At 41.7% G+C, this 22717-nt stretch overlaps 1 protein-coding gene across 1 annotated transcript in view; it reads right to left on the minus strand.

Annotated features, from left to right (window-relative positions):
• pip5kl1 (phosphatidylinositol-4-phosphate 5-kinase-like 1) overlaps positions 1-22479 on the minus strand; it is a 54621-nt gene extending 32142 nt beyond the window's left edge. The window contains exon 1 of the mRNA XM_085359601.1: positions 22063-22479. Within this exon, the coding sequence (XP_085215727.1) occupies positions 22063-22479 (417 nt within the window). The remainder of the gene's footprint in view (positions 1-22062) is intronic.
• Positions 22480-22717: the final 238 nt, after the last annotated feature.

Raw genomic sequence — 22717 nt, forward strand, 5'->3', positions numbered from 1 at the left:
GCCAGAATGGATCGTGCGCAAGTGGAGTCGAATTGTCGTAGATGAACTTGACGAATCTGGCACCTATCCAAATCTTGCATGCTTCACAGACTTCCTGAGTAGAGAAGCACGGATAGCTTGCAACCCGATAGCTTCTCCACTGTTGATGAATTTCAAACCTGTAGATGATCGAATCCCAAAGAGAGCCAAAGTCTTCAACACAAACATGCAACCAAAGAGTTCCGCTCAGGAGAAACAAGACACAAACATTAGTAAACCAAAATCACCTTGTTCTGTTTGTAAAAGTGAAACTCATGGAATCTCAAAGTGTCCCATCTTTACAGCTAAGAGTGTTGAAGATAAAAGGGCATTCATCCATGAAAACCGGCTCTGCTTTGGATGTTTAAGAAAAGGTCATATCACCAAAGATTGCAAAAGGCGACACACGTGCAACATTTGTGAACGTCGTCATCCAACCTGCTTGCACGAAAACAGAAAGCGAAACCCTGCAGAAGCAGTAACAAATAGCTCCACTCCCAAGGAAGAACCTGTAAACCAGGAAACACACAAGGTCATGTCTCATACATCAACACAACGCGTTTCGGCTACCTCAAGTATTGTCCCAGTCTTTGTGTCTTCTGTACAAGAACCACAGAGAGAAATACTCACCTATGCATTGCTAGACACACAAAGTGACTCAACATTTGTCTTGGAGGACATACTTGATAAGCTGAATGTGGATGTCCAACCAGTAAAACTGAAACTCAGTACCATGACGGCTATTGACACAGTCATCTCGAGTAAGAGTGTTCATGGTTTACAAGTTAGAGGACTCCACTCTGAGAGTTGTATCCAACTACAACAGGCTTATAGCCGCGACTTTATCCCAGTGGACAAGTCGTACATCCCAACAAAGGAAACAGCATTACTGTGGCCTCATCTCAGAAGCTTGGCGGAAAAGTTGCCGCCTCTCCAAGATTGTGATGTAGGGCTCCTGATTGGATATGACTGTCCATCTGCGCTGGCTCCTCTTGAAGTCATCATAGGTGACAAGCATGAACCCTTCGCACAAAGGTCAGAACTAGGATGGAGTATAATTGGCTCATCAAACCCCCACCTAGACAGACAAGGAAACCAAAGCTTTGTGCATCGGCTCACAGTAAAAGAGTTGCCTGTTCTATCAGCGACAGATGTTCTAAAAGCCCTGGAATCAGATTTTGCTGAGAGAACCTATGAGAACAAATATGTGTCCCAAGAAGATGTCCATTTCATACAGTTCCTCAGTAATCACATCACACAAAGGAAAGACGGACATTACGAAATGCCTCTCCCTTTCAAAGGGAACAGCCCACCCAACCTGCCAAACAACAAGAGGTTAGCCACGGTACGTCTACAGTGTCTCAAGAAAAAACTAAAGGCCAACAAACAATACTACGATCAGTACCGAACATTCATGGAAGAAACCATCAACAGGGGTGATGCAGAGCCTGCTCCAACAGCATCTCAGGGGCAGACCGAGTGGTACCTACCACATCATGGAATCTATCACCCCAGGAAGCCGGACAAACTAAGAGTTGTTTTTGATTGTTCGGCCAAATCCCATGGTGTCTCTCTGAATGATACCCTATTAACTGGACCTGATCTTATCAACCCTCTGGTTGGAGTGCTTTGCAGATTTCGGAAAGAAGCCGTGGCCGTAATCTGTGACATTGAAAGAATGTTCTATCAATTCGCTGTCACCCCTGAATCCAGAAACTATCTGAAATTCCTCTGGTGGAAAGAAGGTGATTTGGAGAAAGAACCTCAGGAGTACAGAATGGCAGTTCATCTGTTTGGAGCTGCATCATCTCCAGGATGCGCCAATTTCGGTTTAAAGCATCTCGCACGACAACATCAAACTGATTATCCTCTAGCATCAGCCTTTGTGAAAAAAAACTTCTACGTTGATGATGGATTAACCAGCGTTCCATCAGTTGAGGAAGCCAAAGAACTGATCATTCAGTCACAAGAGTTGTGCAGAAAGGGAGGCCTGCGCCTTCACAAATTCAACTCAAATGAAGAAGCTGCTCTCTCCAACCTGGACCCTTCTGAAAGAGCAGCAACCATTGAACCTCGTGGGTTCGACCCATCCCCTTCAGAACGCGCTCTTGGCATTCAGTGGTCGATAGAGGACGACACCTTCAGTTTTAACATCAGCCTGAAAGATCAGTCTTCGACTCGCCGTGGTTGTTTGTCCGTCATTGCCTCACTCTATGATCCACTTGGATTTATCGCTCCATTCAGCCTAAGTGGAAAACTTATCCTACAAGAGCTTTGTCACAGAGGCATTGGATGGGACGACCCACTCCCAGAAGATGTGAAGCCACGGTGGGAGAAATGGATAAATGGTCTTTTCAAGTTGAAGGAGGTCTCAATTCCAAGATGTTACCACCCACACGACTTCCAAAACATTGTCAGAGTAGAGCTACACCATTTTTCGGACGCCAGCTGCTTAGGATATGGTGCATGTTCTTACCTGAGATATAAAAATGACAAAGACGAGGTTCATTGCAGCCTTGTGATGGGAAAGGCAAGGGTGGCACCCTCAAAGGTCACAAGTATCCCGAGGCTTGAACTCGCAGCAGCGGTGGTTTCTGCAAAAGTAAGCGTCCTGTTAAAGGCTGAGCTTGACATGAAAATTGATGATGAGTTCTTCTGGACCGATTCCCAAGTGGTACTTGGTTACATCAACAATGACGCTCGCAGGTTCCACATATTTGTCGCAAACCGTGTTCAACTCATTAGAGACAACAGCAATCCCAATCAATGGTATTATGTGGACACCTCAGAAAACCCAGCGGATCATGCATCCAGAGGGCTTCATGTTTCAGACATCCACTCTACAAACTGGCTGCAAGGACCAAAGTTTCTCTGGGAACGTGAGTTACGTCTAACACCTAGCACTCCAGCTGAGTTACTTGTTGGTGATCCCGAAGTCAAGACAATTCAGGTGCTCGCAACTGACGTCAGTACCTTCAATGATATTCTCGATCGTCTGAATCAGTTTTCATCTTGGACAAAACTCATAAAGGTGGTTGCAAGAATCAAAAGACTGAGATCTCAACAAAAGCATACTGAACATGTGACGATCGAGGAGCGTGAGAAGGCTGCTGAAGCAGTGATAAAGATCGTACAGCAGCACGCCTTCCCTCATGAAATAAAAACGTTTCAAGCCAAAGGTGACCTTCCAAACTCAAGCTCTCTCTTCAGTCTTGACCCCATCTGGTCTGATGGACTCTTGCGCGTTGGTGGGAGATTAAAGTGGTCGTCTCTTTGCCACAAAGTGAAGCATCCACTCATCGTACCAAGCAACAGTCATATAACCAAGCTCATTGTGTCCCACTACCATGCTAAGACATGCCATCAAGGTCGAAGCCAGACACAAATGGAGCTTAGAGCAAATGGATTCTGGGTCATTGGTGGGAGCAAGCTGGTGGCCAAAATGATACACACCTGTGTGCTTTGCAGGAAACTTCGACGACCTACAGAGAGCCAGCGAATGGCTGAACTCCCTAAAGAACGTCTTGAAGCCTCAGCACCCTTCACATTTAGCGGCATGGACTGCTTTGGCCCGTTCATTGTGAAGACAGCACGCAAAGAACACAAAAGATATGGTCTGATTTTCACGTGTCTGTATTCAAGAGCTGTCCATATTGAGATGCTTGAAGATTTGTCAACAGACTCTTTCATCAATGCATTGAGATGCTTCATCAGTCTTAGAGGAGCTGTCCAACAATTACACTGTGACCAAGGTTCTAACTTTGTTGGTGCCAGGAACGAATTCAAGGAAGCACTTAAGCAATGCGACGCCAAGCAATTGGAGACCTTCTTATCTGAAAAACAGTGCGAATTTGTCTTCAACGCCCCTTCTGCCAGCCATGCAGGAGGTGTCTGGGAAAGGCAAATAAGAACGGTTAGGAATGTGTTGAATGCAACCTTCGCACAGTGCCCAGGTCGGCTTGATGATGCCTCCCTCAGAACGCTGCTATATGAAGCCATGGCTATTGTCAACAGTCGCCCATTATCAGTTGACGGAATCAACGATCTTCATGCACTGGAACCTTTAACGCCGAATCATCTCATCACGATGAAAACAAAGGTTGCTCTTCCACCCCCCGGAGTGTTCATGAAAGAAGATTTGTATGCTACAAAAAGATGGAGAAGAGTCCAATACCTTATTGAACAGTTCTGGGGCCGTTGGAAAAGGGAGTATCTGCTCAACATATCAACAAGGCAAAAATGGCACTTACCTCGGCGTAACCTCAAAGTCAATGATATCGTTGTTATCAAGGACGACAATCTCCCACGAAACCATTGGCAACTAGGTCGAGTTGTGGAGACCTTTCAAGACCATGATGGCTTAGTCCGTCGAGTTAAAGTGCGAGTTGGAGAGAGAAAGCCTCAAAGAAAGCAAGATGCCCCTTCTAAACCTTCAATTATTGAGAGACCAATCCAAAAACTAGTACTACTCCTTGAGAATTAAATAAAACAAAATATGTTAAGACAATAATAGTTATGTTTATACACTACCTCAATGCATAAAGTACACTTACCTGTATACCTCTAATAGTTCAATTCAGTCATCCATCTATTAGTATAAGAAATCCTGTACAACTCACTTGCTTTGGGAATTTGTTCGTTCATTGTATCAGGATTTGGTGGGAGTGTAAATGCCGGCAAAGCCACTTTACTTTGCGCTTTTATTTTGAAGAGTACCTTAGCACTTCCTCTTTTATTGTGTCAGACTTCCTGTTCTGTTCTCGGTGAGGCGACGCAAACACGTTGCTTCAGAACTAGCTAAAAGATGCGCATGGAGGAGGTTGGCTAGCTGATTCAGCATGATTAGCACCCTTGGAAGCAGAAAGAGGTTGGTTAATGATTGCAAACGATTGTTTATGTATTTAAGAGACAGAAAGGTTGTTGTTAATTCATTTTATTAAATGCTGTAACATAAATAGTTTAAAAACTATTCATTTATGTCAATATCACTGTTTGGGTTAATCAAAATAATTTTCTATAGTAAAATGCGAACATTTCTGCACTTTCTACTTGAATGTTTAATGGTATTTGTTTGTGCATCTTTATAGTTTTCATGGTGCCATATTGTCGGTGGTTTAAAGAGGAGAGAATAAAGTTGCATCAGTCGAAGCTCTCTGCGTCACGAGTGGTAATTCCAAGTGGGCAGCTATAGATTCAGATAATTATTTTTTAAAAGCTAGACATTTTAAATGAGAATAAGAAAGAAAAGTATTTCTTTGTGCCCCCCTTTCCCTTTTAATACACCAACACTGAGCAGTGCTGATTTTCTAACACTGGAAAATAACTCAAAATGTTAGAAATAACAAAACTAGTCAGTTTTGTTAATCTTCAAAACTGACTAGGTTACTTTTAAACATATAACACTGTCAAAAGTGTTAATTTAACACTCAACAGTGTTGTATTTAACACTCAGAGGTGTGGACCCATATAGACACTCTCTAGTGTTAATTTAACACTGGAGATTTTGCTGCACAGTTACCAGCTGTCAGCTACCTAAAAAAGGATCCTGGGGTTATTTGTCTCTCAGAAACAGTTCATAACTTCCCTTCAACTCATTCATGTCACCTAAAAGGTAAACCTGTTTCTCCATCACAGCTCTGATGATTCAGTAAGGACATCTCCTGGTTTCATCTTCATGTTTCCCTCTCACCAGATAACCAAACCATATCATGACCAGCAGCTTTTTTGCAGCTGTGGCTCCAGCAAACATCAGCTGATACTAGAAATTAATATTAAATAAATTCTAACAGCTGATCAAGCTTAAACGTGCTGCTGTTGTTTAGCGCGACATCCGCTGGTTTCCTCTTTGTGGCGCAAAGTGGGCGATAAACAAACAAGAGAGCCGATCAGCTGATCACTGATCAGTTTTCATGATTGAAGTAGAAACGGGAGAGGGAGGGGAGAGAATGAAAGAAGAAGAGGCAGCTGTGCAGCAAAGACACAGAATAACTCCAGCTTTGTGCCTTTTTCATTGTAGCTGAATTACGGGACAAACTGTTCCTTTTCACCTCAATAAGAAACGCGTAATATTTTCTCTGAATACCAGACGGGACGGTTGGCAACTCTAATAACTTATGAACAAAATAAAGTTCAACATCATTAACTTCATAGCACCCACCCAGCTGTATAGAAACTCCGTCATGCTAGCTAGCACGCAGTAGGGAAAAAGTCAGAATAACGAAAATAAACTCCACCTAAACTTGGTTCATATCTGACCCAGAGAGACTGCAGGTCATAACTTCTTACCTGAAGTTCAGTTCACACTTGGACCGGCGGCCGCCTCGGGTCTCTTTTCCTTCTGCGTCCCTTTTCCTTCATCCACCTGCTGGCCTCCACCACTTGCTAATGTTACTGAATCTGTGGAAGCTCCGCGATAGCCACCACACGAAGTAACGAGTAACGACCCTATCTAAATCCCAGTAACGACTAACGCGTTCCTGATTTTGGCATAATAACTAGTTACCGTGCTCGTTACCACAAAAATAACGTAGTTACTGTAACGCGTTACTTAATAACGCGTTAGTCCCAACACTGTTGGTCATGCACCCAACTTCAACCATTACTCTAACCTGAGCCAGTCAAAATGTGTTCTCAGTCTTGTCGATCAGTATATAAAAGTGTACTTGGGTAACACATTAGCAGCAGACTCTTCACTTCCCTGATCTCACTTATTTCTGAAAATTTGGGGAGCAGAATGTAGAACAAACAATGGACCGTGTTTTTTTTTAGGTGACAAAGCACAAAACGACAAACAGAAATCCGAAAATGGGCAAGATGAGGAGGGGAAAAAAAGAGACCTCTAGTCAGAACAGAAAACAAAACACCTCCTCTGCACAAAGAGCACGTAAATGTCCACATCACAACATCATGAAGCACGTGACAAGCAACAGGGGTGGATAAGGGGTGCAACAGGGGTGGGTAATCATAAAGTAAAAACAGAAACGAAAGGCTCAAAAAATGTCTCATGAAATAAAGCAGAAACACTAACACTACCAGAAAAAATGCAATCAAGATTTGCCCTGAACTTCTTAAACCCCTGGATGTTATAGGGCTGACTTGGTTGCCATTCCTCTGCAGCATTGCTCAGCGATCTGGGGCTGCACCTCTGGATTAGCCCATCGTTAAAAAGGGGGACACAAGGGTCTGCTCAGGGAAAGTCTGTTCCAGGCTACTGGAAAGTAGAGTTTGTGTATTGGTCAAAGCTTGGATGCAGAAGAAATAATGTGGTTTTGGTCCTGGTTGAGGAACACTGGACCCACTCTTCATCCTCTTGAGAATGTTCAAGTATGCTTGGGGGTTTGTCCAGCTAGTCTGTATGTGTTTTTTTGGACTTGATCGTGTCCCTCGGGGTATCCTGTGGAAGGTGCTTTAGCAGTAATGGGTGTCTGGCCCTTTCAACAGTGTAAAACTGTAGCTAGGGCTTGGTCACATTGCCGGTAATAAATTGGACTTGCTCCCAGTGGGTGGTGGACACCACCAGGGCTGTCCTTTGTCAATGACTGTCAATAATTTTTATGGACATAATTTACAAGCAGAGCCAAGTGGAGGAAGGGTTCTACTTTGGTGGCTACAGAATCTCATCTCTGCTTTTCATGGACAATGTGGTCTGTGGGCTTCATCAGGCAGTGGCCTCCAGTTCGTCATAACTTAAGATGTAGCAAGGAACGGCTTTTAACCCCACAACATAGGCTTCCATGTAACAGGAGCTCCCGAGAAATATAATTACACCTCGGGTCAACATAGCTTACAATGACTGAAAGGCATGAAGGGTTAAGAGGGGTTCAGTTTATGTCATAAGTTAGGATGTAGATTTCTTGCAGAAGTCTAAATCAAGCTTGAATTTGAAGTGGTGAAAGTAAGAGTTAGCACTTTCACAGAAAGATGAGACAGAGGGAGGAAGAGATGTTGACACACCAGGATACATTGAAGAAACAAAGAATCCATCTACGCTGTAAAAAAAAAGTAAAATAAAAGTATTTTACGCTGTATTTTACAGTTTTGTACAGTTTTTCTAGAATATCCTTAAATTCACATAAATAGACTGTGATTTTAGATTTCAAATGTAAAATAACATAAAATCACTGTAAATGTAATAAAACATAATTTTCTTGTTTTTTAAATATATTTGTCTGTACATATGCATATTTAGATTGTTAAAATACATTCACAAATGTATCATAATTTCACAAATGTTGGTCTGTTATTTGACAGATTGAACTGTTAAATTCAAATGTAATACTATGGAAAAATATATAAAATGATTCTAATAAACTTTTTTTACATCGCGTAATGTTATTTAGGGCGATTGTGGCTCAAGAGTTGGCAGTTCGTCTTGTAATCAGAAGGTTGCCGGTTCGAGCCCCAGCTCGGACAGTCTCGGTCGTTGTGTCCTTGGGCAAGACACCAGCTACTGGTGATGGCCAGAGGGGCCGATGGCGCGATATGACAGCCTTGCTTCTGTCAGTCTGCCCCAGGGCAGCTGTGGCTACAACTGTAGCTGCCTCCACCAATGTGAGAGTGAATGAATTGTAAAGTGCTTTGAGGGTCTCAAAAAGCGCTATATAAATGAAATCCATTATCATTTAAACCAACTGTTAACTGCATATTTCTGTACATTTAAGTATTATTATTCATATTGCCGCATTCATTGACCTTGTTTATAGGTAATTTCATTGTTTAATCACATTAAAATGTCCCTAATTTAATGTTTAATAGAACTTGAAAAAGGCAAAATCCCATGTAAAATTAGGGCAACAAACTGCATTGTCATTACTGAAAATAACCGTATTTTCATGAGAAAGTTATTTTATGTTATTTTACAGTGTTATTTTGGCACCCCAGCTGCCGGAATATTACTGTTTTTTTAAGATTTTTTTTTTTACAGTGTAATAGAAACAAAGACAGGAAACAAAAATAAAACTCACCTCTAGACTAATCATAAAGTAAAAATAGGAATCAAAGTCTCAAAAATTTCACTAGAAATAAAGCGCTCATAATCAACATCAATCAACATAGGAACCCAGAAACCAGAAGTTCAAAACTTTAAACATTCAGAGTCATAATAAAACCTTCACAGAAGTCCAAACTCAAATATATTCACTGGAAATTCAAAACTATGAGGAACAGGACTCTGGACGCCAACTCAGACATAAAATAGAACTTAAGTTTTACTCTTCTCATTTCACATTTTCCATTTATTCCTTTTTTAATATCCTAGTTACTCTCACAGTCACAGTCCTTCTTTCCATAAACCGTCAGTCTGACCAGCCTGCCCTGCTGCTTTAAAAAACATACTGAAATTCAGTATGAGTGCAGGGTATCCAGTGATGAAAGTTATTACATTTACATGAATATCATCACGTAAATATTCTGATATTTATGTTCACATTTTCCATTCTTGAATTTAACAGATTCTTTCTGTTGTAAAATCATGTTTTGTTTTGTTTTTTTTTACCAACTAAAGCTTATTTCTAAGGTCAAACCTTATATTTTAATAATTTTGAGAGTGTTATACCTGCTTTTATTTGAGCTCAACCCATTTAGGATTGATTTTAAGGCTTTCCTGTATGTTTTTAAATCCTTTAACCACCACCATAGTCATAGAAAGAATTGTAGGTATTTAGGTTGCATGATCTCATACATTTTTCTGACCATTTAGACATATTTATCAAAGCATTTAGGCTTGTGTGTAAGACTTTTTGGAGTAGCTTTTATTTTATTGTATAAAATAGCTTCAAAAGATTGGATTGGAGAAATACACTCAGTAGTTCCCACTCCTACACTTTAAATATAGCAATTCTCCGAACTGTAGTAAAGGGACCTCTGGCTAATACAAGTGAGTTAACCACTGAGTCAAAGGCCAGCGAATAAAAATGCGTTTTTAATCTGGATTTAAAAACCAGCACTGATGTTGATTGCCATTTGTGAAGAGGAAGATTATTCCAAAGCTTTGGAGCCACAATAGAGAACGCTTAGTCTCCTCTCAGTGTCAGCCATGATTTGGGGACTGGGAGGAACAGCTGCTCGGTTGACCGGAGCGAACGAGTGGGGACATAGGGCTTCAGCAAATCAGACAAATATGCAGATGCCAGACCATTTAAGGGTTTAAAAACCAGTAAAAGGAGTTTAAAATGAATCCTAAATTCAATTGGATGTCCTAAAATGTACACCGTAGTCGGGTTCCGTGTCGGGCTCGTAGCCGAAAACTAGCTTTACTTTGTTGTCTGGGTCAACTTTGCTAGCGAGAGACAGAGAGAGGCGTTGAAAGGCTGCTCCAACGGAACTTATTGTTTCGGAGGAAAACACGAACACAGTGTACAGGGAGTGCAGAATTATTAGGCAAATGAGTATTTTGTCCACATCATCCTCTTCATGCATGTTGTCTTACTCCAAGCTGTATAGGCTCGAAAGCCTACTACCAATTAAGCATATTAGGTGATGTGCATCTCTGTAATGAGAAGGGGTGTGGTCTAATGACATCAACACCCTATATCAGGTGTGCATAATTATTAGGCAACGTCCTTTCCTTTGGCAAAATGGGTCAAAAGAAGGACTTGACAGGCTCAGAAAAGTCAAAAATAGTGAGATATCTTGCAGAGGGATGCAGCAGTCTCAAAATTGCAAAGCTTCTGAAGCGTGATCATCGAACAATCAAGCGTTTCATTCAAAATAGTCAACAGGGTCGCAAGAAGCGTGTGGAAAAACCAAGGGGCAAAATATCTGCCCATGAACTGAGAAAAGTCAAGCGTGCAGCTGCCAAGATGCCACTTGCCACCAGTTTGGCCATATTTCAGAGCTGCAACATCACTGGAGTGCCCAAAAGCACAAGGTGTGCAATACTCAGAGACATGGCCAAGGTAAGAAAGGCTGAAAGACGACCACCACTGAACAAGACACACAAGCTGAAACGTCAAGACTGGGCCAAGAAATATCTCAAGACTGGTTTTTCTAAGGTTTTATGGACTGATGAAATGAGAGTGAGTCTTGATGGGCCAGATGGATGGGCCCGTGGCTGGATTGGTAAAGGGCAGAGAGCTCCAGTCCGACTTAGACGCCAGGAAGGTGGAGGTGGAGTACTGGTTTGGGCTGGTATCATCAAAGATGAGCTTGTGGGGCCTTTTCGGGTTGAGGGTGGAGTCAAGCTCAACTCCCAGTCCTACTGCCAGTTTCTGGAAGACACCTTCTTCAAGCAGTGGTACAGGAAGAAGTCTGCATCCTTCAAGAAAAACATGATTTTCATGCAGGACAATGCTCCATCACACGCGTCCAAGTACTCCACAGCGTGGCTGGCAAGAAAGGGTATAAAAGAAGAAAAACTAATGACATGGCCACCTTGTTCACCTGATCTGAACCCCATTGAGAACCTGTGGTCCATCATCAAATGTGAGATTTACAAGGAGGGAAAACAGTACACCTCTCTGAACAGTGTCTGGGAGGCTGTGGTTGCTGCTGCACGCAATGTTGATGGTGAACAGATCAAAACACTGACAGAATCCATGGATGGCAGGCTTTTGAGTGTCCTTGCAAAGAAAGGTGGCTATATTGGTCGCTGATTTGTTTTTGTTTTGTTTTTGAATGTCAGAAATGTATAATTGTGAATGTGGAGATGTTATATTGGTTTCACTGGTAAAAATCAATAATTGAAAGGGGTATATATTTGTTTTTTGTTAAGTTGCCTAATAATTATGCACAGTAATAGTCACCTGCACACACAGATATCCCCCTAAAATAGCTAAAACTAAAAACAAACTAAAAACTACTTCCACAAACATTCAGCTTTGATATTAATGAGTTTTTTGGGTTCATTGAGAACATGGTTGTTGTTCAATAATAAAATTATTCCTCAAAAATACAACTTGCCTAATAATTCTGCACTCCCTGTAAGAGGACAGCTAACAGAAACTATGACCCACAAAGACCGGAACTTACAGGAACTGCTAAAGAATTGTTGACTGTAGATGGAAATTTCTATAATTTCAGAGATTTTATGTTTCTGTGTCTACTGTTTCCATGAAATGACTTGAAATACTGAAAGTGAGCTAAAAATAAAACACAATAACAGATGAAGACTAACTAAACACATCTGTAACATGGTTGCTCTGCAACCTGTAAACTCAGTTCAATTCAATTAAATGTATTCATATTGCACAAGTAAGCCTGCAGTCAGGGAGCAAAGTGCTCTAATGGGGTGATACAGTAAGGTCATTAAGATAAGATTTTCAGGGCTGAGTAAAATAACTTCAATGCCCTCTTATTCATCAGAGTACATGTTACACAAACATTTTATTCATAGACTGCGGTCTCAGGACATTCACCGTTCCATCAGTTCGTACTGAGCTTGCAAAGAAGACATTAAAGAAGGATTTGAAGCTCATTCAGTTGATTTCAATTGACTTCAAAAGACGTACAAATGTTTTTGTGAAATCATCACTGGGAACTTGTTTTTGTCTTTGGTATGACTATGTACATTAGACAAATTTACTTATTTTATTGATTCTTTTATTTTTGTAATTTTAATACATTTGTCTAGAACAGCCATTCCTCTGCAGATGACCAGCCTGCTGTTTTACAACTACAATTACAAATTTTAAGATTGGTCCATAATTACCTAAGACAGGTGGGTCAAGGAAAGGCTTTTTAATGGGGGTGGGAATTTAATGCTTTGTTTGCGATTAATTAATTGAAAAAAAAATAGCACGTTAAAAATAATAATGCATCTAATCACACTTTGCATTCCAAGCAAAAGGGAAAGTTTGTCATTGTATGATCTCCTGCTATACCAGTTACACTGTTGCACAAATCAGACCTACAAAGAATCAGAAGAAAGTGCGTTGCTAGGACTGATCAGAGGCAAATTTCATTTCAAAAGACTACCCGATGGAAGATTTGATAAAAGCGAGGTTTTGTGCAAATTGTGCAAAAAGGAGTTTGCATACCACCGAAGCACTTCAACCTTATGGCAGCATCTAAATGCAAAACATGATGCAGCGAGCACAGAAATTGTGAAAGCTGTTAGTGGTAGCTAACAGCTAATTTGTCCTAAACAAATTTGTAGTAACAAAAGGTGTCGGTAGCCCAAACTTGATGAAATGACTGGCTTCAGGACCAAAATTAGTAAGTCAACATCGGACAAACTTACAGATTCTCTTGCAAAATTAATTGCTCTGGACTGTAGACCACTATCAGTGGTAGAAGATAGGGGGTGAGAAAATGTGCTACAGTTAGCATCAGGTGATCCAACTTTCGAAATGCTGTGCCGAAAGACTATTTCCAGTAAAATTCTTTATTTCTGTTTTAGATGCCTTTTCAAATTCAAATTCAAATTCAAATTCAAATTTTATTTGTCACACACACACAACCATACACAGTATGACATGGGGTGAAATGCTTCTAGCTGTACAACGCCCGACCATTAAATGACAGAAGAAAAGTTTTACAATATTTACAATTTACAGTTTACTACAAAAATTTACAAATTAACTTAGGAATTTACAGTAAAGAATGTGCAAATAGCAGAAGAGATTATAAAGATAAGGATTATAAATTATAGGAATTATAGGATTATAGGAAATGTGTGGTGGTGCGTGTGGTGACGTGTGTGAGAGTCCAGTCTTATAGTGACGTGTTTGGGAGAGTCCAGTCCTACACCTGGTTCAGGCCCCGAATAGCCTGGGGGAAGAAGCTCCTCCTCATTCTCTCTGTTTTGGCCTTAAGGGAGCGGAAGCGCTTCCCAGACCTCAACAGTGAGAAGAGTCCATTGTTGGGATGGGAGAGGTCCATCATAATCTTCCTAGCTTTGGACTTGCACCGCTTGGTGTAGATGGACAGCAGGTCAGGGAGCTCTGATTGAATGATGCGTTCTGCCGAGCGCACCACCCTTTGCAGATCTCGTCTGTCCTGCTTGGTGCTGTTCCCAAACCAGGTGCAGATGTTTGCCGTCAGGACGCTCTCGATGGTGCAGGAGTAGAAGTTCTTGAGCGCCTTCAGTGGCAGATGGAAGTCTCTAAGTCTTCTGAGGAAGAAGAGATGCTGACGGGCTTTCTTAACCAGGGTGTTGATGTGACAGGACCATGACAGGTCCTGAGTGATGTGGACACCCAGGTATCGGAAACTGTCCACTCTCTCCACTGGCGTGCCACTGATGATGAGGGGTTTGTAATTCCTCGCCTGCTTTGTAGTGAAGTCCACGATCAGCTCCTTAGTCTTGCTGATGTTTAGGAGGAGGTTATTCTCCTGGCACCAGGTCTCCAGGTTCCTAATCTCCTCCAGGTAGGCCGTCTCGATGTTGTCGGAGATCAGGCCCACAACAGCAGTGTCGTCAGCAAACTTGACAATGGAGGTGGTGTCGGATGTGGCTACACAGTCATAAGTGTACAGTGAGTACAGCAGGGGGCTTAAAACACTGCCCTGAGGCACTCCAGTGCTGAGTGAGATGGAGGGGGAGACTTGTTTTCCCACCCTCACTGATTGGGGTCTGTCTGTGAGGAAGTTGAGGATCCACTGACACAGTGATGAGCTGAGTCCTAGATCCGTCAACTTGGTGAAAAGCTTAGAGGGAATTATTGTGTTGAATGCTGAACTGTAGTCCACGAACAGCATCCTAACATAATTCCCTCTGCCAGTGTCCAGGTGACTCAGGGATGTGTGGAGCAGGTGAGATATGGCATCGTCTGTGGAACGATTAGTCCGGTAAGCAAACTGAAGTGAGTCGATGGTGGCAGGAAGTGAAGAAGTGATGTGATCTCTCATCAGTCTTTCAAAACACTTCATCACAATTGAAGTCAGTGCTACTGGACGGTAGTCATTGTGGCAAGCGGGCTGTTGTTTCTTTGGAACAGGGACAATAATGGACTGTTTGAAGCACGTGGGAACCACAGCTTGGGCCAGGGAGAGGTTGAAGATCTCCGTGAACACCGGTGCTAGTTGATCAGCGCAGGCTCTAAGGACCCGGCCAGGGATTGCATCTGGTCCTGCTGCCTTCCTGGTGTTCACCCTCCTGAAGGTGTTCCTCACGGCATGCTCTGTGATGACGAATGCATTTTCTTCACTGGTGCACTCCGAGCGCGCGCAGCCGTTTGTTGTTTTAATTGCTGCGGCGTCGAAGCGAACATAAAACGTGTTCAGCTCATCAGCCAGTGAAGCATCTGCATTCATCATTGAAGAAGCTGATCGTTTATAGTCCGTTATAGTCCGCAGTACTTTCCACAGGCTCCTAGAGTCGCACTGTCGTAGCTGTGACTCTAGTTTTTCCCCGTAGCTCCGCTTTGCCTTTCGGACCGCGCTGCGCACGTTGTAGGACACAGCCTTGTATAGGTCCATATTACCGGAGACAAGCCCTTCATTGTAGGCAGCGGTGCGTGATCTCAGAGCGTCGCGGATGTTTTTATCCACCCACGGCTTCTGGTTGGGAAACGTTCGGATGATAATTCTTTCTGCTGTGTCATCCGCTAGTTTCCCGATAAATCCCACAGCCGCTTCCGTAAACATGTTGATGTCATCAGAGCTGCGCCGAAACATGTCCCAGTCTGCGTCATCCAGTGCATCATCCAGTGCGTCCTGCAGCGCGGCCACCGATTGGTCCGTCCAGCGAGCGACCTCCCTCCTGATTGGTGGTTGCTGCTTTAGCCTTTGTTTGTAAGCAGGCATGAGGAAGATGGCGGCATGGTCCGATTTTCCAAATGCCGGCAGGGGCTGAGCCTTGTAACAGTTCTTGAACGGGGTGTAGCAGTGGTCTAATGTCCTCGTGCCCCGGGTGGGGCAGTTGATGTGCTGGTGAAGGTTGTGAAATGTCCGTTTGAGATTCACTCTGTTAAAATCTCCCATAACAATGAGTGTGGCATCTTGGTGAAGTGTTTGTTGATGTGTGAGAGCCTCATGTAGCTCACATAAGGCAGTGTTCGAGTCCGCGTGAGGCGGAATGTAAGCAGTGCAGGCAATGACCGCAGTGAATTCCCGAGGGAGATAGAAAGGGCGACACTTAACGATCAAAAGCTCCAGATTGGGCGAGCAAGAGCGTGTGAGTGGGGAGATGTTTGTGCTGTCGCACCATCTGTGTCACAGGCTGGGTCTCCGACCCAGCACTCTGAGTTTTCTTTGTATTTTTTGATATGTTATTAGTTTGTGTTATTTCCTATTTGCCTTTAGTTTAGGCAGTTATTGTTCCTGGGTTTTCTATGTTTTGGGGTTTTCTATTTATTTCATCACGTATTAGGTCTGTTAAGTTGTGTTGTCATTTCCTGTTTTATTCTGACAATGTCATGTGTTCTTTGTTCATTGTATTTAGCTTTCCTCTCCTGGTCCTGTCATTAGGTTTATGTCTGTCAGCTGTTTTCCCCCATGTGTCGCCACTTCCCCTGATCACCTCATGTCTGTATTTAAGCCTTTTGTTTTCTTCATGCCATTGTCAGTTCGTCTGTTTATTCTCACCAGAGTTACAGTCATAGTCATAGTCTTAGCCTGTTTATTTTCCACCTCGGTCATAGTTATAGTTTTTGGTCTTAGTACCTTTAGTGTTTTGTTTCTTAGTGTTTTGCCAGTTCAGTGTTTTGTTTCTTAGTGTTTTGCCAGTTTAGTGTTTTGCCTGTTTGCTTTGGTCTCTTGGTTCATTTCCTGCCGTCATCGCAATAAAGGTTCACTTTTCTGTTAATCATTACTATTCCTCGTCATCATCTGCTTTTGGGTCCTGTTTCCGCACACATCGGCGCACCCCGCCGTGACAATCTGTTGTTCACCATCAAACACACTCCACCACCTCTTTTCTTCCCCGACTCCATTGTCCTGTCCATGCGGTAAACCGAAAAGAACCCCGTCGGCTGCACGGCGTGGTCTGGTATCGCTGGGTTCAGCCAAGTCTCGGTGAAGCAGAGGAGATTGCAGTCCCGAATGTCTCTCTGGAACTTGATTCTGGCTCTGAGGTCATCAAGCTTGTTCTCGATGGATTGAACATTGGCTAGCAGGATACTGGGCATGGGTGCGCGGTGTGCGCGAGCCCATAGCCTGTTCCTGATGCCGGCTCTTTTACCTCGAGGCCGTCGCTTAGGGTCGCGTCCTTTGTTCTCTCTCAGGATCTCCTTTGGCCAGGTTGGGTCCGGAGTTAAACATGGTGAAATGTTCGTGTATTGCAGACCAATAGAAACCAAAGTGTCTCTACTGTAGCGGATTTGTGTGTTTTGCATGATGCCCATGCAAGATTATCGCAGATATAGCAAAAAGTGGCGAAAAACTGCAAAAAGTGGAGAAGTTGGGGCAGAGCATCCAGCACGGCAGCCGACCTCACCGGCGCCATTTTAAAACGACAGCCCTGCTAGTATGGAGGAACTACACATGAGCAAACAAGCCTGGGGCAACAGAAAAAGCCACTCATACAGGATGTTTCCACACAGTGGAATTCAACGCTGGATATGGTTTCACATCTACTAAAGAATCAAGAGGCTGTTTTTGCTGTGCTAGACAAACAGAAGCACAAGCTAGTCATTTTAACTCCATCAGAGCTGGTAAAACTCCAAAGCTGGCAACTGTCCTTGAGCCATGCAGGTAAATAAAACTATTTTTTAACTTATTGTTACTGTTTCTTCAAAAAGCTTTATAGTTTAGTTATTGTGTAGGTTAATAATTACTTTCTTGAACAGTCTACTACAGGTTTGTGACTGAGCTTCGTGGAGGTGAAACATATGTCTCATGTTCAGTGGTTTTTCCTGCTTTCTGCCTCCTGCATCACACCATGGAGGTCTCTGATGATGACTCAAACTACATGGTGAAATTTAAGACTGCCTTCACAAAGGACCTATCCCAACGTGTAGCTACACTCAACCATCAGTTGTTCAAGATAGCTACTGTGCTTGATACACACTTTAAGGATTTGTGTCTTGCAAGGGGAGAGTGAGAAGAGGTTTGGACCAGCCTTGAGGCCCTGCTGCAGGAACAGTGTAAAGATGCCACCACAAAGGAGCCAGCAAAGACAAAGAGCCTCTTCTCTTAAATAATTTCCCCCAGGGATCAATAAAGTATTCTGATTCTGATTCTCTTCATTGTCCTCGGACCCTGATTCAGATGATGAAGCCCTGCGTAACAGGGTCGAGCAGGGACCCACCAGCAACTGTCTGTCCTGGCCTGCAAGTATTTGATGAGTCCTGCCACTTCTATCTATGCGAACAGGCTAGTTTGTCTAAGTAACTGGCTGAAAGAGACGGCCAATAAATAAGCATGCAGGTATTGTGAGTCCAATGGGTTTGTTATTTTTTGCACTAAAACGTTCGATGATCACATTGTTTTAGCCTAATGTACAAAATACTTTTTGGCTAAGGGTACTCAGAGTTTAAAGGTGAACCTGGTCAAATAAACGTTTATGTTTCTGCCTTAGTCTTTTAAAGAAGAAAAACTGCACTTTATGATGACATTTTTATTATTATTATTTAAAGACAATGCCATTTTGAAAATGTACTTAACCTCCTAAGACCCGAACTCTTCCACGGCATGCATTTTTAATTTCTTTTTGATATTTGGGCTGATTGGGGCTTGATGAATGTAAAAAAAAAAAGAATTACCAGATTTTTTTTTTTGGCTTTTTTTTTTTTTTAAAGAAAAATAAGAGCCACATATGAGGATATTCATTTAAAATTTTGATAAAACAGTACCAGCATAGTGTCCTCGTAAGTGGATATCAGGCCCAAATTGAGTATTTTGGTCTAAATAACCCAAAATGCGATGTCCACATATGTGGACGCCAGGTCCTAGGAGGTTAAGGTACTTAAAATAGGACTTTATTTTTAAGTCTGCCCAATTTTGGCCAGGGATATTATTTTTGTTTCTCTGTTTTGAATTGAAATGCAGTTTAAATGCTTTTTATTTAGTTTCTCCCCAGAAATTAAAAGAGCTTGAGTTTACTATATTCATGTCCATGACTATTATTTATTCTGTCGCATACTAAAACCCTTTTAAATTAAAAAAAAATATTTTTGATTTTAATTTAATTAGATTTTAGAGATTACTTATTTACAACGCCTCTTATTAATTACATAAAAATTTTAATCGAGTTTTTACTTTTTAAGTAATGTCTGAAGTTTTTTTTTTTTTTCAAAAGTGATATAATCTAATCAGCCATATGCTGATGATAGTATTGCAACCATGACTTTGACTTCAACATGAAGGGAATGAAAAAAAGAAAAAAAGGATTGTTGAGTGAGGGAGCAGGAACATAGGAAAATATTACTTTATAATTTGTAAGCGTTTCTCTGTGGCCTCAAACTGCAGCACATGAAAAACGAACTCTGTTGAATTATTATTTAGGAAACTGACCTTCCAGTGCATTTAATAAAAGGTAGCCATTGGAAAATGACTAAATTGATCAACAAAATGCAAAGAAACAAGCAACATGACTTCATACAGTAAGAAGGCCCAGTGACTCATGACAGCATCCACTCTGCCAGTCTCAGTTTGAGTGTGCCAGTGAGGAAATACTCACTGGAATCATAAACAATATAAAGGATGGACCTAGCTTCTAGGTCTGAAAAGTAAAGGAAATGCAGAAATGCTTTAAGCTTGCATTCTTTTTAAAGGCCACCAGGCACAAAAAAAAAAACGACTTCCTGTCCTATAAAAGTCCAAGGAACCATCAGCCCTGACCTCTGTAAACACTTTCTTACAACTTTACGGTCTGACTCATTCATTTCGAGTCAAACTGATTAAAACATGATTCATTTTTAAAACTTTGGTCATTCTAAGAATCAGAGAAAAGAGGATTTCATCATCCACACTCCCTGTCTTTCTTTCTGCTTATTTAGAATCAGTTAGATCCTCTTTCCTCTACTTATTTAAACCTCCCTTGTATTTAACCTTTTGCTTGTTTCCAAAATCTGCCTTTTCCCAGAATTGGTCAGACACTATCTAAGTGTCAGTGTAAGTGTCAGCTTCTCTCACTCAACCTCAGAGTGGAAACAAGTTTTAGATTTTCTTGAACTTTCTGTGCATTATTGAGCAATTCTTTGATAAGCTGGAAAACCAAAAGAACACATTTACTAAGCAGGACAGTCAAACCATTAAACCTCTTGCTTTCAGGTAACATTTCATCACCTCAGTCTCAACAATATTACATTTTCTTAGATTTCAGATCTCGGTTTTACAATACTGCCCTCCTGTGGTAGAAGTTATAGTACAGGTTTGCAGAGGGTAATTACAAAAATGACCTTTTATATTCAAAGTCGAACCGTTTTTAGCCCGTGTTAACCAGCTAAACTTCAACAAAATATTCATTTATATTTCTCAGATATGTAAGCATTCATCATATTATATTTTATATTTTCGTGAGTGGTTTCATCTGTCTCTCGGTTTAGACAAGCTGTTCAGTCACTGTAGCTCTGGTGTCCCTACATTAACAACAACTGAACTAGTTCTTTGTGTGAATCTGCACAGTGAAATTCCTCAGCCCTCATTTCTCACTTTGGAATGAGCGTGAAGCTGTGATTTTTGCAGCTCACAGGTTCTGTGCAGTAATCCAATAATCAATGCCTTCACAGCTGTGGTGTCGCTGTAGATGCCATTACAGACGACCTTTGTAGTCTGATTACGCCATGTGACACATTATTTTGTAGAATAATGTGATGTAGAAATATTATGCAACAGCTTTCATTCACTCTCTCATGACTTTTTGTTGGCACTCTGAAGATTGTGTCAACAGTCCAGTGTCACAGCTCAGTGGTACTTTAATGTAATACCAACTTGTAATACAATACATTTACACAAGCAGCACATTTTCTTTGGAAGAACTGCATATTATAAATGGATAATAAGGTTTTTTTTGGTGGTTGGAGGGTAGGTTATGGCTCATTCACATGAAACTAAGCAGACAAGACAAGACAACAAGGATAATCAGGCCTCATTAATGCAATATAACAAGAGAATTTTCAGTTTGGTAATCTGCTTTTATTTTTTAATTTATGGAAGGTAAACAAAAGTAATATACTGCCAAGGATTCACTGACTCTGCTACTACTGCTACTAACACAAAACCAAGCAGAAATCTGAGCTAATATGGATGTACCACAAACTGCAGTTCCTCTGATGTCCACTAGAGGCTTCAAAAAGAAAAACTGTTAAAATATGAACCTTTGCAGCTTTAGAGCAGAAATAAAGATCTTACAACCTGTTATAAAGAACGATTTTGGTCCCTGTAGCTCATTTTTTCCCTTATAAGAACTGTACAACAACCCACCAGTCCAAATGTTCTTAAGGATTATATTAAGTTTACAATTTTAGAGGTGCAGCCTCTTTGACTGAGAGGTGGATGTGACAAAGGTGACTGTAGCTGCTAGGCTTCACCTTACTTAATTGAAATCCTAGAACTGGACCACTTTGTCTTATCCAACAAATAATAAGGCAAAATTTATCTTTATTTGGATTTTACTCAGCACCAGTTAACAGGTATCTTTGTCTGTGTGATGTAGCCATATGGTTACACTCCACACACCATCTAATTTTGGTTACTTTGGGCTCCTAAAGCCCAACATGACAACAGCCATAAAGGCTTGATTGTTCATCTTTCATATACAAAAGTAAAGCTAATGTTTTAGTACGTAAGAGTGTATTATTTTTAATGGGGAGAGACCCCAAGTTTTTTTTTTTAAAGTCTGATTGTATTGAAGTCACTTGATTTATGACCTCAGTATCACTTTCCTAATGAGTTTATAATTGAATGTCCCACTTAGAGGATAAAAGGACTACTGGAGTTGTTTGAGAATGTAGTATTTTCCATTTATCAGTCAGCTCAAACCCTCTTTTTTTATGATCTCTACTTTCAAAAACATAAACTTATGACAGGTAAAATTCATGTGTCCACGACCTAAATGGGCTCCTCTCAAAACACCCACAACTACTCCATGGTAACTGTTAGTATATGTGGTAGTGACACCTTTCAGCTTATTTTGCTAACTGCTTCCACTTCACTACAAAGCAGGTGGCTTTGTGTGAAGCCGCCATGTGTAAGTGGCTGCACTGTTTCCTGACAGCTACTCACTGCGGGTGGGTCATCGATGGTGTTCTGGATGGCTGCAGCCAATCCCTCCTTCATCATGCAGGTCAGGCTGTAGAACTCATGCTGTTGGTCAATCTCAAACAGGCCCAGAAGTTTCCACTGCTGCCTCAGACCTCCCCACCGCCTTCTCTTCATGGAGCGCTGCTGGTGACTCAACATCCCTGGACCGGCTGTCGACATCTCCATCTGAGATAGAGAAAAACAGCCCGATGAGGAAAAAATGTGACTGCTCCACTGTGGACGCAGAGGAGAAAAGAAATCAGAGTGTGAGTGGAGGCCAGAGAGGCCAGCGACTAACACAAAAGACAGCTGACTGTCAGTTGAGTCTTTAACAGAGTAACCATGGAAACCAACACAAAGGGATAAAAGCTTCATGGGCTGTGCTGTGGATAATGCCATAATGCTGCTCCTCTGAATGCCACAGAAAAACATTTTAATTGCGTGGTCATGTCATGTGTTTTACAGTAAATGTTTGACCCTGTGAGCTCTACACACCCGAGCCACTCAGTACTAAGCCAGAGAAACAAAAAGACTCCTATGGAATAAATAGTAACTGATAGTTTTTGATGGTGAATGATGCGTTCATCAGCGTTTAGGCATAAAAAGCACTTGTATAAATGTGTGACTGAGTGAATGA

Source organism: Diplotaxodon limnothrissa, linkage group LG7 (genome assembly GCF_057381915.1).
Source record: "Diplotaxodon limnothrissa isolate DT_005_m linkage group LG7, D_limnothrissa_male_GT1.1, whole genome shotgun sequence".
Classification (NCBI taxonomy): domain Eukaryota; kingdom Metazoa; phylum Chordata; class Actinopteri; order Cichliformes; family Cichlidae; genus Diplotaxodon; species Diplotaxodon limnothrissa.